At 45.0% G+C, this 16711-nt stretch overlaps 1 protein-coding gene across 1 annotated transcript in view; it reads right to left on the bottom strand.

Annotated features, from left to right (window-relative positions):
* LOC143959432 (uncharacterized) overlaps window positions 1-16711 on the bottom strand; it is a 75726-nt gene that overhangs the window by 5901 nt on the left and 53114 nt on the right. The window contains exon 5 of the mRNA XM_077468079.1: window positions 10856-11512. Within this exon, the coding sequence (XP_077324205.1) occupies window positions 10856-11512 (657 nt within the window). The remainder of the gene's footprint in view (window positions 1-10855; window positions 11513-16711) is intronic.

Genomic DNA, 16711 nt, shown 5'->3' with positions numbered 1-16711 from the left:
AGGGATCGTTCCCAGCGCCCTCAAACAAGGCATCGTCAAACCCCTGCAAAAGAAACCTAACCTCGACCCTCAGGACCCAAACAACCGTAGACCAATAACAAGCCTAAACACCATTTCCAAGATCATGGAGAAAGCAGTAGTACAACAGTTACGACGACACCTGGATACACACAAACTCCTGGACCCACTGCAATCAGGCTTCCGCCCGGGCCATGGAACAGAAACAGCTCTCCTCAAGATTTGGGAAGACGCCCTCAAGGCAGCGGATGACGGAGAATCATGTCTCCTGGTACTGTTAGACCTCAGCGCAGCATTTGATACAGTCGACCACATTACTCTACTCAGCCGCCTCACAGAAGTTGCAGGAGTCAAAGGCTCAGATCTTCAATGGTTCGCATCCTTCCTAGGAAATCGTTGGCAGACAGTAAAACTAGGAGAACTCACCTCTGAATCCCGGGCAGTCGCTTGCGGAGTCCCTCAAGGATCGCCCTTGTCGCCAGTCCTCTTCAACATATACATCCGCCCACTCCTCCAAATCATCAGAGTTTCAGACCTCTGCTTCCACTCGTACGCTGACTACACGCAACTTTACTTCCGTATCACCGGACAAAGAGACCATCACCAACAACTAGAAAATTACCTCAATTTAATAGAAGACTGGATGACCACCAACTCGCTCAAACTCAACGAATCAAAAACAGAACTTCTCATCCTACACTCAAACCATAACTCTGTAACCAAGTCCTCCTGGACACCACCCGCCATCTTTGGGCAAACCATCTCCCCAAAGACCAAGGCGAAGAGTCTCGGGGTCATTTTGGACTCACAAATGTCAATGGATGCACAAATAGGAGTAGTAGTTAGTAGTGCTCACCATCTGCTACGCAGACTAATCCCGTTCATCCCACAGAAGGACAAAGCAGTGGTAGTTGGAACAGTCATTAATTCACGACTGGACGACGCAAACTCACTTTATATAGGATTACCCCAATATTCCATACAATCCAACTTGCACAATTACAACTTATCCAAAACACGGCGGCAAGGCTGATAACAGGAAAAAAACCTGGGAATCAATCTCCCCTTCCCTGAGGTTAGCCTACATTGGCTAACTGTAAAGAATCGGATCACATTCAAGACCCTCTGCCTCACCCACAAATGCGTGCATAAAGACGCTCCTCAATACCTAATTGAGAAGATAAATAATTACACACCAAACCGCTGTCTACGATTATCTAACAAAAATCTCCTCCTCGTTCCCAAGGCACGATACAAATCGAAGGGGGATTGGAGATGCGCTGTCCAAGGACCTCGGCTATGGAATGCTCTACCAACCAACATCCGCCTGGAAGAAAACCACCAGGCCTTTAAGAAAAAACTCAAGACCTTCCTCTTCTAGTTGATGACAACTAAGCTCTTCACAGCGCCTTGAGGCGATTCAGTTTACGTTGTGTGCTTTACAAATATTTTCATTCATTCATTCAGGAGTAGGAGAATCTATTTTGGGGTGTAATTTTTTTGTACGTATGTGCTATGTGTTAGAAATATTGTATAAATGGACAACTTTGTGTTATTTTTTAACCACTTCCCGCATGCCAGCCGTCATATTACGTCCTTGAATTTGTGTGGGGATATCTGAATGATGCCTGCAGCTACAGGCATCAGATATCCACTTTTTCAGCTGGCGATTCCGTACACCATAAGAATAATCATAGTGGCTGTTCTGCTGCTTGATCGTTCTTATGGGACGCGAGAGGGGACGTCCCCCCCCCTCCCGCCGCCCTCTGGTCCTCACCGCTACAAATCGAAGCCAGGATCGTTTTTTTTATTTATGACCAGCCTAGAGGTGAGATGTGAGGTCTTATTGACCCAATATCTCACTGTAAAGAGGACCTGTTATGCCATATTCCTATTATAAGGGATGTATTCCTTGTAATAGGTATAAAAGTGATCAAAAAAATTATTTTGGGGGAAAAAAGTGTCAAACTAAAATAAAGTAAAATGAACAATAAAAAAAACTTTTTTTTTTTTAAAGTGCCCCTGTCCTCGCAGGCAGAAGCAAACGCATACACAAGTCCCGACCACATATAACAACGGTGTTCAAACCACACATGTGAGGTATCGCTGCGAATGTTAGAGCAAGAGCAATAATATTGACCCTAGACCTCCTCTGTAACTCAAAAGATGGAACCAGTAAAAAAATTTAAAGCATCGCCTATGGGGATTTTTAAGTAGCGAAGTTTGGCGCCATTCCACGAGTGTGTGCAATTTTGAAGGGTGAAATGTTAGGTACAGTGGTGTGAAAAAGTGTTTGCCCCCTTCCTCATTTCCTGTTCCTTTGCATGTTTGTCACACTTAAGTGTTTCGGAACATCAAATCAATTTAAACAATAGTCAAGGACAACACAAGTAAACACAAAATGCAATTTGTAAATGAAGGTGTTTATTATTAAAGGTGAAAAAAAATCCAAACCATCATGGCCCTGTGTGAAAAAGTGATTGCCCCCTAAACCTAATAACTGGTTGGGCCACCCTTAGCCGCAACAACTGCAACCAAGCGTTTGCGATAACGTGCAATGAGGCTTTTACAGCGTCCTGGAGGAATTTTGGCCCACTCATCTTTGCAGAATTGTCCTAATTCAGTTACATTAGAGGGTTTTCGAGCATGAACGGCCTTTTTAAGGTCATACCACAACATCTCAATAGGATTCAGGTCAGGACTTTGGCTAGGCCACTCCAAAGTCTTCATTTTGTTTTTCTTCAGCCATTCGGTGGTGGACTTGCTGGTGTGTTTAGGATCATTGTCCTGCTGCAGAACCCAAGTTCGTTTCAGCTTGAGTACACGAACAGATGGTCGGACATTCTCCTTCAGGATCTCTTGGTAGACAGCAGAATTCATAGTTCCTTTTATCACGGCAAGTCTTCCAGGTCCTGAAGCAGCAAAACAGCCCCAGACCATCACACTACCACCACCATATTTTACTGTTGGTATAATGTTCTTTTTATGAAATGCAGTGTTCCTTCTACGCCAGATATACTTGGACACACACCTTCCAAAGAGTTCCACTTTTGTCTCATCGGTCCACAGAATGTTGTCCCAAAAGTCTTGGGGATCATCAAGATGTGTTGTGGAGAAATTGAGACGAGCTTTGATGTTCTTTTTGCTCAGCAGTGGTTTTCTCCTTGGAACTCTGCCATGCAGGCCATTTTTGCCCAGTCTTTTCCTGATGGTGGAGGCATGAACGCTGACCTTAACTGAGGCAAGTGAGGCCTGCAGTTCCTTGGACGTTGTTGTGGGGTCTTTTGTGACCTCTTGGATGAGTCGTCGCTGCGCTCTTGGGGTAATTTTGGGCGGCCGGCCACTCCTGGGAAGGTTCACCACTGTTCCATGTCTTCGCCATTTGTGGATAATGGCTCTCACTGTGGTTCGCTGGATTCCCAAAGCTTTGGAAATGGCTTTATAACCCTTTCCAGACTGATAGATCTCAATTACTTTCTTTCTCAATTGTTCCTGAATTTCTTTGGGTCTCGGCATGATGTGTAGCTTTTAAGGATCTTCTGGTGGACCTTACTGTGTCAAGCAGCTCCTATTTAAGTGATGCCTTGATTGTGAACAGGTGTGGCAATAATCAGGCCTGGGTGTGGCTAGAGAAATTGAACTCAGGTGTGGACAACCACAGTTATAGTATGTTTTAACAAGGGGGGCAATCACTTTTTCACACAGGGCCATGATGGTTTGGATTTTTTTTCACCTTTAATAATAAACACCTTCATTTACAAATTGCATTTTGTGTTTACTTGTGTTGTCCTTGACTATTGTTTAAATTGGTTTGATGTTCCGAAACACTTAAGTGTGACAAACATGCAAAGGAACAGGAAATGAGGAAGGGGGCAAACACTTTTTCACACCACTGTATCTATTTACACGGCGTAACTTCACATTATGCAAAAACATTGGGCCAACTTTCCTGTTTGTTTTTTTGCCTACAAAAACATGTTTGAAAAATTGCTGCACAAATGCCATGCAAGATAACAAGTTGCAACAACCGCCATTGTATTCTCTAGGGTCTTTGCTAAAAAAATATATATAATTTGTTGGGGTTCTATGTCATTTTTCAGCAAAGAAATTATGATTTTTACATGTAGGAGAGAAATGTCAGAATTGGCCTGGGTGCTCCCTGCATGTTGGGCCTCTGTATGTGGCCACACTGTGTAAAAGTCTCACACATGTGGCATCGACATACTCGGGAGTAATAGCAGAATGTATTTTGGGGTGTAATTTGTGGTATGCATATGCTGTGTATGAGAAATAACCTGCTAATATAACAATTTTGTGAACAAAAAAAAATCTTCATATTGCAAAAAATTGTGGGAAAAAATGACAACTTCAAAAAACTCACCATGCCCATTACTAAATACCTAGGAATGTCTTCTTTACAAAAATAGGTCATTTGGGGGGTATTTGTACTATTCTGGCATGTTAGGGTCTCAAAAAATGAGATAGGCCGTCAGTACTTGGTGTGATACATTTTCAGATATTGGCACCATAGCTTGTAGACTCTATAACTTTCACAAAGACCAAATAAAATATATATATATATATATACGTAATAATATACACAATTTGTACTTATTTTTACCAAACATATGTAGTAGTATAAATGTTGGCCAAAATTTAAGAAGAAAAATTACTAATTTGCTAAATTTTATAACAGAAATTTCTGTCTTTTTAATTTTATAGCACACAAAAATAAAAAACCTAGCCGTGATTAAATAACACCAAAAGAAAGCTCTATTTATGTGAAAAAAAGGACAACAATTTCATATAGGTACAGTGTGTCATTCAAAATGTGAGAGCACCGAAAGCTGAAAATTGGTCTGGTTATTAGGGGGGTTTAAGTGCCCAGTGGTCAAGTGGTTAAAATGTGCTCCTCACCTAGCTCAAAATGACTGAAGAAGTTTGTTAAAATTAACCTGACCCTAAGACCCCTTTCACACCACACCGCCCCTTAAAATAGCGGCGTTTTACCGCCAGATTAGCGGTGCATTTCGGCCGCTAGCGGGGCGCTTTTACCCCCCGCTAGCGGCCGTGAAAGGGTTAAAACCGCCGGCAATACGCCACAATACCAGCGTTTTGCCGGCAGCATTACAGCGCTGCCCCACTGATTTCAATGGGGAGCAGCGGTGGAGGAGCGGTAAACACACCGCTCCTTCACCGCTCCAAAGAAGCTGCTGGCAGGACTTTTTTCTGACGTCCTGCCAGCGCACCGCTCCAGTGTGAAAGTCCTCAGGGCTTTCACACTGCACACAATGGTGCAGCTTCTTTAGGGCGGATTGCAGGCGCTATTTCTAACGCTATAACGCCTGCAAAACGCCCTGGTGTGAAAGGGGTGCAAATGTTAAAAAAAAAAAAAAAAAGGTAACAAGAGTGATGACTGTGTCTTCAAATCAATTGCTGTGTCACTGTGGGGTCTGCTTTGGATGCTAGGTCAGGGCTATACACAGGAACTCAATTTCTGTCCAATTAAAAATGAAGACTTGTCCCTCCTGGTGCTATGCCCCACCCTCTGCCATTCAACTCTCAAATGCTATCAATTCAGAGCAAAGTCAAAAGTTTTGACTTTTAAAGGGGTGGTAAACCCTCGCCGTTGTTTCACCTGACTGCATTCTATGCATTCAGGTGAAAACATTTTTTTTTTAAGGCAGCAGTGCCCCCAAGCCCCCCTTATACTTACCTGATCCCTGAAATTTGCGAGACGGGAATGAGCACACCAGCTCCGGGCCGGTGTCCTAATTGGATAGATTAATAGCAGCGCAGCCATTGGCTACTCCCCGGCTGTCAATCAAATCCAATGACGTAGGGCCGAGTCCAGCATGTGTGTCTATGGACGCAAACGCTGGACTCGGGAGCGCACTTTTCCTAGGACAGTGATGGTGAACCTTGGCACCCCAGATGTTTTGGAACTACATTTCCCATGATGCTCCACTACAATGCAAGGTACTAGAGCATCATGGGAAATGTAGTTCCAAAACATCTGGAGTGCCAAGGTTCGCCATCACTGTCCTAGGAGGTTATCTGATGTGGGGTGGAGACGCAAGATCCGCCGGGGAACACCAAAAGACGAGGGGCCACTCTGTGAAAAACGAGCTGCACAGTGGAGGTAAGTATAGGTTTGTTGTTTAAAAAAAAAAAAAAAAATACACAAACCCTTACAATCACTTTAACCACCGAATGACAAAGGCTTAGCTCCACGGTTGGGGCTTTATCTCACACAATCTGCAAATTGGCATACAGACCAAGGAACAAGTCACACCAAGGCAACTAGTCTACCTAGTGTGGTCCTGTGCAAATACACACTGTGACCGACATGTTTCAGAACCATGAACCATATCAGAGCCCTTCATTTTAACTTGATGAGAGATTTATACTCCCCAAGTACATATCAAGCATAGTATCCAATGTGGCTCCACATGCATTGCAGCAGGTTGAAAGGAAGAAAATGAATCCATTCCCCCATCCACACATTCAAGGTGGATAGAGGAATTCCTCTCATGGATGGAATTTGTGCCATTCCCTGCTGAACCAGCCAAATTTTGATCCATCGCCTTAACACTTCAGCACCTTGTAATCTTAGAAACATTTGCTGTAGGTGAGTTTTACATTGACTTTAGTGAGAAATCCATTTAAAGCGGAGCTCCACCCTAAAGTGGACCTTCCGCTCATCGGAACCCTCCCCCCCTCCGGCGCCACAATTGGCACCTTTCAGAGGGGAGGGGGGGTGCAGATACCTGTACAGTACAGGTATCTGCACCCACTTCCGGGATAGCTCTCTGCGGAAAGGGGCATAGATTACACCCCTTTCCGCAAGTGCCCGCCCCTTTCCGCAAGTGCCCCGCTGCCTGCTGGGAAACACACAGATCCCAGAGGCAGCGGGGACCGTCCTTATTGCGCAGCGCGACTCGCGCAGTAGGGAACCGGGAAATGAAGCCGATAGGCTCCACTTCCTGATTCCCATACCCAAGATGGCAGCGGCAGCACCCGAGAGACGATCTAGAGATCGGCTTCGGGTGCCGACATCGCGGGCGCGCTGAGCGGGTAAGTGTCACTATTTTTAAAGTCAGCAGCTGCAGTATTTGTAGCTGCTGGCTTTTAAAAAAAAAAAAAAAACGTGAGACAACAGCACCGGCGAGCTAACTGAAATTGAGAAGTGGCCACAGAAATCTTAACTTTATCTGCAATTAAAGCGGGAGTCCGCCGGGAGTGCACGTTTTTTTTTTTTTTTAAAGCCAGCAGCTACAAATACTGCAGCTGCTGACTTTTAAAATAGTGACACTTACCCTCCCAGCGCACCCACGATGTCGGCACCCGAAGCCGATCTCTCGATCGTCTCTCGGGTGCTGCTGCCGCCGCCATCTTGGGTATGGGAATCAGGAAGTGGAGCCTTTCGGCTTAATTTCCCGGTTCCCTACTGCGCATGCACGAGTCGCACTGTGCAATGAGGATGGACCCGCTGCCTCTGGGATCCGTGTGTTTCCCAGCAGGCAGCGGGGGACTTTCGGAAAGGGGTGTAATCTACGCCCCTTTCCGCAGAGAGCTATCCAGGAAGTGGGTGCAGATACCTGTACTGTACAGGTACCTGCACCCCCCTCCCCCCTGAAAGGTGCCAATTGTGGCGCCGGAAAGGGGGAGGATTCCAATGAGCGGAAGGTCCACTTTAGGGTGGACCTCCGCTTTAACAAAAGGCAATACAAACTACAGTGCCGTAACCCTTCACTTTAGAGCAGTTTGAAAACAAGGGGATTTATGAAAGTTACTGTACCTTGTGTGTATAACCCTTTCATGACTAAGCCTATTTTTGGCATTTGGTGTTTACAAGTTAAAATCCATATTCTTTGCTGGAAAATTACTATATTTTTTTTAGCAGAGACTCTAGAGAATAAAACGTGATTGTTGCAATATTTTATGTCACACGGTATTTGCGCAGCGGTGTTTTAAACGCAACTTTTTGGGAAAAGGGACACTTTCATGAATTTAAAAAAAACGAAACAGTAAAATTAGCCCAATTTTTTTGCATAATGTGAAAGATAATGTTACGCCGAGTAAATAGATACCAAACATGTCATACTTTATAATTGCACGCACTCTTGGAATGACGACAAAGTACGGTACCTAAAAATCTCAATAGGCGACGCTTTAAAAATTTTTTACGGTTACCATGTTAGCTTTACAGAGGAGGTCTAGTGCTAGAATTATTGCTCTCGCTCTGACGATCACGGCGATACCTCACATGTGTGATTTGAACACCGTTTACATATGCGGGCGCGACTTCTGTATGCGTTTTCTTTGCTTCGCAAGCTCACGGGACAGCGGGCGCTTTAAAAAAAAAAGGTTTTATTTATTTATTTTAAAATTAATAAATTGTTTGGCTTTTTTTTTATCACTTTTATTGCTGTCACAATGAATGTAAACATCCCTTGTGACAGTAATAGGTGGTGACAGGTACTCTTTATGGAGTCTTTTAGACCCCCGATCCCTCCTTTACACTTCAAAGTATTCAGATCGCCGAAAACGACGATTCTGAATACTGTATATTTTTTTAAAACCGGCGCCATTGGCAGCCGAGTAAATGGGAAGTGACGTCATGACGTCGCTTCCGTGTTTACGACTAGGAGACCGGAATGAAACCGATAACTGCTTCATTCCAGTTCCTCCCCAGCAGCCGGAGGCATCGGATGTGCGATCGGTGCTCCCGATTGAGCGGGCCCCCCGGTAACAGAGGCGGGAGGGGGGTGACATCCCCTCCCGCTCCTCCGGCATAACAGCCGAGCGGCTTTTAGCCGCTTCGGTTGTTATGGCTGGATAGCCAATCGCCCGCTGTAAAAAACGGTACCGGGATGATGCCTGCAGGTGCGGGCATCATCCCGATATAACCCCCGGAAGGCGGGAAGGAGATAAAATAATATAAATGGCAGGTAGGAATGGTCATGTTCAAATGGGAAAAAATTGTGATATTAAAGAAATAGCCAACAGTCAGAATAATTGTGCACCCCCAAAAAAATAAATTCTTTGAATGGGAAAGGTTTGTGATGAAATTTACACAATAACACGCAGGTACTTTGGTATTGTCTTAAAGAGGGATTCCACCTACAAAACAAATTATTAAAAGCCAGCAGCTATAAATACTGCAGCTGCTGACTTAATAAATGGACACTCACCTGTCCCGGGGTCCAGCAATGCCAGCAGCCGAGGCCGATCGATCGCTCGGGTCTCGGCTGCTTCCGCCTCCATTCTAGGTGAGGGAATCAGGAAGTAAAATGTTGCGGCTTCACTTCCCGGTTCCCTACTGCGCATGCGCGAGTCACGCACCGCAATAGGAATGGTCCGCGCTGTCTCTGGGACCCGTTTGTGTCCCAGCAGACAGCGCGGTGGCACAGGAAGAAGCATAGACTCCCGTGGGAGTCTATGCCCGGAAGTGGGTGCAAATACCGGTCTTAGACAGGTATCTGCACCCCCCTCCCCACTGAAAGGTGCCAACTGTGACACCGGAGGGGGGGAGGGTTCCGATGAGCAGAAGTTCCACTTTAGGGTGGAACCCCGCTTTAAGAATTAAAGAAGTCCAGCATGAGCTCGTTTGGCTGGTCTTCTCCTATGGGCCACAAGACTGCAATTTGTTTTGCACTCCTGTGACCCGTTTTTAGCAGGGAGCGGTCTGAAGTCTGCTCTCTGCTGACGTCACACAGATCAGTCCAGGCACCGCGTCATCCCGACTCCGGGAGTCTGGATCCAACAGGTGCCTGGACGGCTGCTCCCCGCCTCTCCACAGCTCAGTACTCCAGTGAGCGTGGAGGAGCAGAGCAGGAGAGATGCTGATTGACAGGAGCTCCAAGCCATTGGTGGTGTTCGATGGACCGGTTCTCAGTGCAGAGAGGCCGGGGACAGATGCAGCATAGGTCCGATGCTGCATCCACCTAGACAAGTATAAAACTGCAATAACCCTGATTCCCATTCTTCTCCTTTAAAGAGGAAGTAAAGGCACTTTATATATATATATATATATTTTTAAATGTAACATGCAAGGCAAAGGCATAATGAGCTAGTATGCATAGCATACTAGCTCATTATGAATAACTTACCTGAGAACGAAGCCCCCGAAGCGGTCCTCCTTCTTCATCTTCACCGCTGCCATGTATCCCGGAGTGACTTCCAGGTCTCGCTGCTCCGGCGCTGTGATTTGCCACGACGACGTCACTCCAGCACATGCGCACGGGAGCCGTCACGAGCGGCATATCGCTGTGATCTGCGGCCTGCTCAGTGCGCCCGTGCGCCACTGTCTACGGCACATGCGCCGTAGACAGCGGTGCCTGTCTTTTTGTAAAAATCTCCTAAACCGTGTAAGTTTAGGACAGTGATATGCAATTAGCACACCTCCAGCTGTTGCAAAACTACTAGTCCCATGAGGCCTAGCAAGACTCTGACAGCCACAAGCATGACACCCAGAGGCAGAGGAATGATGGGACTTGTAGTTTTGCAACAGCTGGAGGTCCACTAATTGCATATCCCTGGTTTAGGAGATATTTCTTGGACCTACAGGTAAGCCTTAATCTAGGCTTACCTGTAGGTCAAAGTGGTTTGTAAGGGTTTACATCCACTTTAATGTATAGCAAAGCAAGAGAGCGTTTCCCTATTAAATCCCAGCACTGATAATGTAACTATTTTAAACCGGAATTTATAATCCATGCATAAAATAACCTTTACCATTTTTAATCAGGCTATTTCCATGGAGGCATCTGAGCTTTCTTGCAAGACTTCCTCTGTGAAAGTCTGACAAAGAGATTGAAAGCAATGTGTCCATTACCTTCAAGAAGGTCTTCATCTAAAGGGGGGCTCTGCTTGGTTTTCTGCATGAGCTGCGTCTTTTCTAACGCTTTTATTTGTTTCAAAACTTTAGATGCAGTTTGGCATGGTTGATATTCATCGCAGCAATTTTTGTGGTATTTCCACAAATTCTCTCTTATTGTCTGAGCATGTAGCAGGGCCTGGTGTTGCTTATTTTTGACCCTTTCGCTTTGAATGACATTTGAAGGTCCAGGTTGTTCATCATCAATGTCCTGGCAGTCAGAAGGGTGTGCATTATATTTCCATTGGCTTTGGTCATCTGATAAAATATATTTTTCCCCTTTAATGTTGCCGACGTCATCAGTGATCTTTGAATATTCTTGCATTTCTTTCCTAAAATAGCTTCCGTGTGTTTCTCCCGTTTGATCGATGTTACTCTCATTACACACAATAGGTCTTTTGGGTTCTTGTTCAGTCTTTGATTGAAAAATGACCGAATTGTTCTCTGAATCATACAATGAGGACCAAGTTTTAGATTTTTTACCAAATGCCTTTGAAACTTCAGATTTTCTATATTGTGATAAGGTGTCCTCTATTATTTTATCTTCTACAATGTGGGCTTCATTGATCATTTTTCCCATCAGCTCAATTTGTGTTTCAAAGTATCTTACTAGGCCTAAACAGAAGAAAAAAAACAGCATGATAGGCTTTAAAAACTGTTTTCAAAATATGTTGCTTTCATTCAACCTTACATACTCAAAATGCAACTCCACTTTTGCTGAGAAAAATACAAGCTCATCCTAGGTCAGTGATGGCGAACCTATGACACGCGTGTCAGTGCTGACACGCGTAGCCATTTGGGGTGACACGCACAGCGCTTCATCCTCGGCTCCTGCACGGCCGCCGAGGATGAAAGAATCTCTGCTGGAGGAACGGGGGGGCGGGACGTGCGATTTCCCACACTCACTCACTCACTGTATCGCCTTCCCTTTCTGAGCGCAGGGGCTGCTGGTAAGGCGTGCGTGCCGTGCGCACACACGTCATCAGCACGGCGAGGGAGGACCCGCAGGAGAGGAGCGCGGCAACAGTGCGCGCCTCTCTCCAGTCAGGCCAGCACAGACTCCTGGGACTGCCGGTTTACGACCGCACCACAGCAGGGAACAGCGGAGCACCATTAGCAGCAACTATTGGGGTGCCATGGACTTGTGATTGCCCACAATAACTGAGATAAGTGAGGGGGAGTTTGTGTTAGCCAATTAGGGGTTAACTAGCCTAACAAGCTATCTATAAATCTGCTGTCACTGGCCCACTGAGGAGCACCCAAAAATTAAAAAACAAAGGTTAAGTAAAGGGAGTGGTAGTAGCAGTGGCCGACCCTTTCAAGAGACATGGAGCGAGATGTATGGCATTATAGAAAAAAATGGCAGATCATTTTGCGTTCTATGTACTGAAACGGTAGTAAGCAGAACGTGGAATATAAATAGACATTTTGAAACTAATTATTCCCAGCTCTTGGAAAAACGTGAGGATGAAAGGAGGGAATACATTTCCAGGAAGCTACACCTTTATAAGAGCCAATCTAACTCCATCCTTAAATTTATAAAAGGCTCTACAAATTTAAACTCTGCAAGTTTGAGCATTGCTCACTCCATAGCTCAGCATGCAAAAGCGCTTAATGAGGGAGAATTTATTAACCACTTGCTTACTGGGCACTTAAACCCCCCTCCTGCCCAGACCAATTTTCAGCTTTCAGCGCTGATGCACTTTGAGTGACAATTACGCGGTCATACAACACTGCACCCAAATGAAATTTTTATCATTTTTTTCCCACAAATAGAGCTTTCTTTTGGTGGTATTTAGTTACAGCTCGGAGTTTTATTTTTTGCTAAACAAACAAAAAAAGATGCAAAAAAAAAAAAAATCATGTTTTAATAGTTTGTTATAAAATTTTGCAAACGGGTCATTTTTCTCCTTCATTGAAGTGCGCTGATTAGGCGGCACTGATAGGCTGCATTGGTGGGCACTGATGGGCTGCATTGGTGGGCACTGATGGGCTGCATTGGTGGGCACTGATAGGCTGCACTGGTGGGCACTGATAGGCATAGTTAAGGCGGCACTAATAGGCACAGATAAGGCGGCACCGATGGGCACAGATAAGGCGGCACTGATGGGCAAAGATGGGCACAGATAAGATGGCACGGATGGGTGGCACGGATAAGTGGCACGGATGGGTGGCACGGATGGGCACTGATAGGTACCACAGATAGATGGGACTGATGGGCACTGATAGGTGGCTCTGATAGGTGGCACTGCTGGGCACTGATGGGCGGCACTGCTGGGCACTGATGGGCGGCACTGGGGTGCAGCACCTTTGAGGCAGATTTTGGGTGGCACTGTGGGTGGCACTGCTGGGTGGCACTGTGGGCACTATGGGCACTGCTGGGTGGCACTGACAGGGGGGCACTTACTTTATTTCAGGATGGCACTGCGGGTGGCAGGTGGGCACTGGCAGGGGGCAGGTGTCCGCTTAAATTGCTGGCCGTGATCGGGACTGATGTCCCGAACACGGCCGCCGGCGATCGGCTTTTTTTTTTTCTCCTCGCGCTGTCAGCGCGAGGAGGAATACTAGCCGATTACCGGCTCCGTTTTATCACATGATCAGCTGTCATTGGCTGACAGCTGATCACGTGATAAGGGGTCGGGATCGACCCCTTACATGGATCGGTGATCAGGCGAGTCTCACGGACTCGCCGATCACAGAGCGCGCCCCTCAGGGGGCGCGCAGGCCGCTCGTATCCGGGACGACGTCAATAGATGTAGTCCCGGAAATGTGGGTCCGCGCTGTTGCCGTCATTTTGCAATAGCGCGGATCCCAAGTGGTTAAAGAAACTCTCCTAAGATGTGCGCCAGTTCTATTTCACGATATGCAGAATAAAGATGCAATTATTAAGAGAATATCTGAGTTACCACTCAGTAGAAATATCATAAAAGACCGAATAATGAGACTGAACACAAACGTACAACAGCAATTAAAGAGAGACATAAGGAATTGTAAATATTTTTCCATCTCTCTTGATGAAACTACTGATGTCACATTGCATGCTCAGTTGGCCATTATTGGTCGATATTCTGATGGTCACACAATGAGAGAAGAGTTGATAAAGTTAGTGTAACGGGTCCCCTAATATAAAGGGGGTTAACGCCGTTTGCGATGTTCCCTCTCCGAGACACCCATCCAATCGGTACCAATATCCAAAGTTAAACGACCCTTTCCTATAGGAGCCGATCCCTCTGGCAACAAGACGAGACGCACTATGTCTCTGCTGAAGTAGGAATCAATTTATTAAAAACCAACATTGTATTTTTATACACAATTCTAAGGCACATGTTTTAACATGAACAAGAGCCCAGCTTCCCAAGACGTCTGCTAGGCTTCAAACAATCCCACCCAATACACATCTTTTCACAAAGGGTTAGCAGCCAGTCTGTCTGGCACTTTACAATACACACAAGGATAGACTTAAATGAACAATAGAAATGCAAAACAACTTAATTCCTCACAACAATGACACTTAACCCCCACATACAGTATACAATGTATTATACAGCCTTGAATATGGCTATCACAGACCATATCGGGGGTTTCTTTTATTCACCCTGTGTCCCAAAGTGACCCCACTGTCACAGTTAGTATCAGTGCCAACAAGTACATCAGGAAGCGAAATATGTAAGGTTGTTATGCAAACATTCTGCGACCTGAGCATTGATATATCTAAAGTTGTGTCAGTGACGACAGATGGTGCCCCAAACATGGTGGGGGTAAAACGTTTGATTTGTGAAATTGTTTACAGAAGCTATTGGACATGCGATTGTGCCTTTTCATTGTATTATCCATCAGGAGGCTTTATGTGCCAAGGCAGGATTCACTGACTTAAATGACTTAATGTCAGTTCTAACAAAAATAGTTAATTTAATAGCTGCTCGCCCCCTTCACAAGCGAGAATTTTCAGCACTTTTACAGGAGGTTGATTCCACCTACAGTGGACTGCTGATGTACAATAATGTAAGATGGCTGAGCCGAGGCAAGGTTCTTGAGCGCTTTGTGGAGTGCTTTGAAGAAATGAAGGTATTTCTTGAAGAGAAGGATCTGGGAAACTTTCCTCAGCTCAATGATGATAAGTGGGTCAACACCCTGATGTTTTTTTTACAGATCTCTCTGTTCATGTTAATGAACTGAACTTAAAGTTACAAGGTTTTGGCAAAAGTATTGATGTTATGTTTGGATACATAAAAGCTTTTGAAAGTAAAGTAAAAATTTTCAAGCGAGATGTAGAAACTAAAACGTATAAGTATTTTCCTCGAGTACAAAAGCATTTTGAGAAGGCCAGTGCAGCTGTACGAAATGAAGTGGAACTCTTGCATATGAAGTACCAGCATGTTTTAGACTCGTTACTTGACCAGTTTACTGATAGATTTAGTCAATTTAGAAGCCTAGAACAGACCATGAAAATAATTAAGTATCCGGATGTAGTAGTCTACAATAGTTTGGAATTAAATGGTTTCCAATGGATGCAAATAGATGATTTGGAGATGCAGCTTGCAGAATTTAAAAGACAGCATCTGGGCTCAGGTGTTTGTCGACTTGAGGTCAAAGCTTGAGAATCTGGAAAGGGGCCGCTTGGAGAATAAAGATGAGTGCCACTACGAACAGGAAATTTGGAGTGCCTGGAACAGACTACCAGACACTTTTAGCACCCTGACAAATATAGCAACAGCTTTACTCACAATTTTTCCTTCTACGTACTTTTGTGAGACCTTATTCTCAGCATTAACCACTTCCCACCCGGCCAATGCATATATAACTGGCCGGGTGGGAGCCGTCTACTCCTGATAGGACGTTCAGGAACGTCCTTCAGGAGTAGCGGGATCGCGCGCGCGCGCCCACGCAGCGGCGCGATCCCGATGTGCTCGTGTCACCCGGACACAGCACATCTCAGATCGGCAGGAGGGCTCTGTGATTGGCCCTCCTGATCACATGACGGCCGTGTCCAATCACGGCCGTCATGTGATGTAAACAAACAGCCGGTTGCTAGGCAATCGGCTCTCCTCTCCTCACACGGAAGTCACCGCTGAGGAGAGGAGAGCAGAACGCTGCAGCCGGCTGATGATCAGTGAGTATGGGCTGCTTTTTACAGCTTTTTACTCACTGATCATCAGTGTAGTGTAAACACACAACACACCACACAGTACAAACACAGTCCCCACATATGTCCCCAAAACACACATGTCCCCAAAACATACATGTCCCCAAATAATAAAAACACATGTCCCTAATAATAAAAACACATGTCCCCAATAATAAAAACATGTCCCCCACATATGTCCCACTAAAATCACATGTTCCAATGATTATCTGCACACATATGTACGTGATCACCTGCACACATATATACATGATCATTTGCGTACATATGTCCGTGATCACACAAACCAATTATTATACACTTAACGGAATTTTGTTTACCAAAAACATGTAGCAGAATACATTTTGGCTTAAATTTATGACAAAATTTGATTTTATTGGATTTCTTTTCAAATAGAAAAAAGAAAATATTGTTTTTTTTCCAAATTTCCGCTATTTTTGCGCTTATATCGCAAAAAAAAAAAAACGGAGTCGTGAATAAATAACACCAAAATAAAGCTCTATTTGTGCGAACAAAATGATAACAATTTCATTTGGGTACAGTGTAGCATGACCGCGCAATTGTCACTGAAAGCGCTAGAGCGCTGAAAGCTGAAAATTGGGCTGGGAAGGAAGGGGGTGAAAGTGCCCTGTATTGTAGTGGTTAAATAATATCAAAACCAACAAAAGAAA

This window comes from Lithobates pipiens, unplaced genomic scaffold (assembly GCF_037356315.1).
Source record: "Lithobates pipiens isolate NorthernLeopardFrog02 unplaced genomic scaffold, aLitPip1_a1.2 Scaffold_11, whole genome shotgun sequence".
Taxonomy (NCBI): Eukaryota; Metazoa; Chordata; class Amphibia; order Anura; family Ranidae; genus Lithobates; species Lithobates pipiens.
This window is presented reverse-complemented; position numbering and strand designations above follow the sequence as displayed.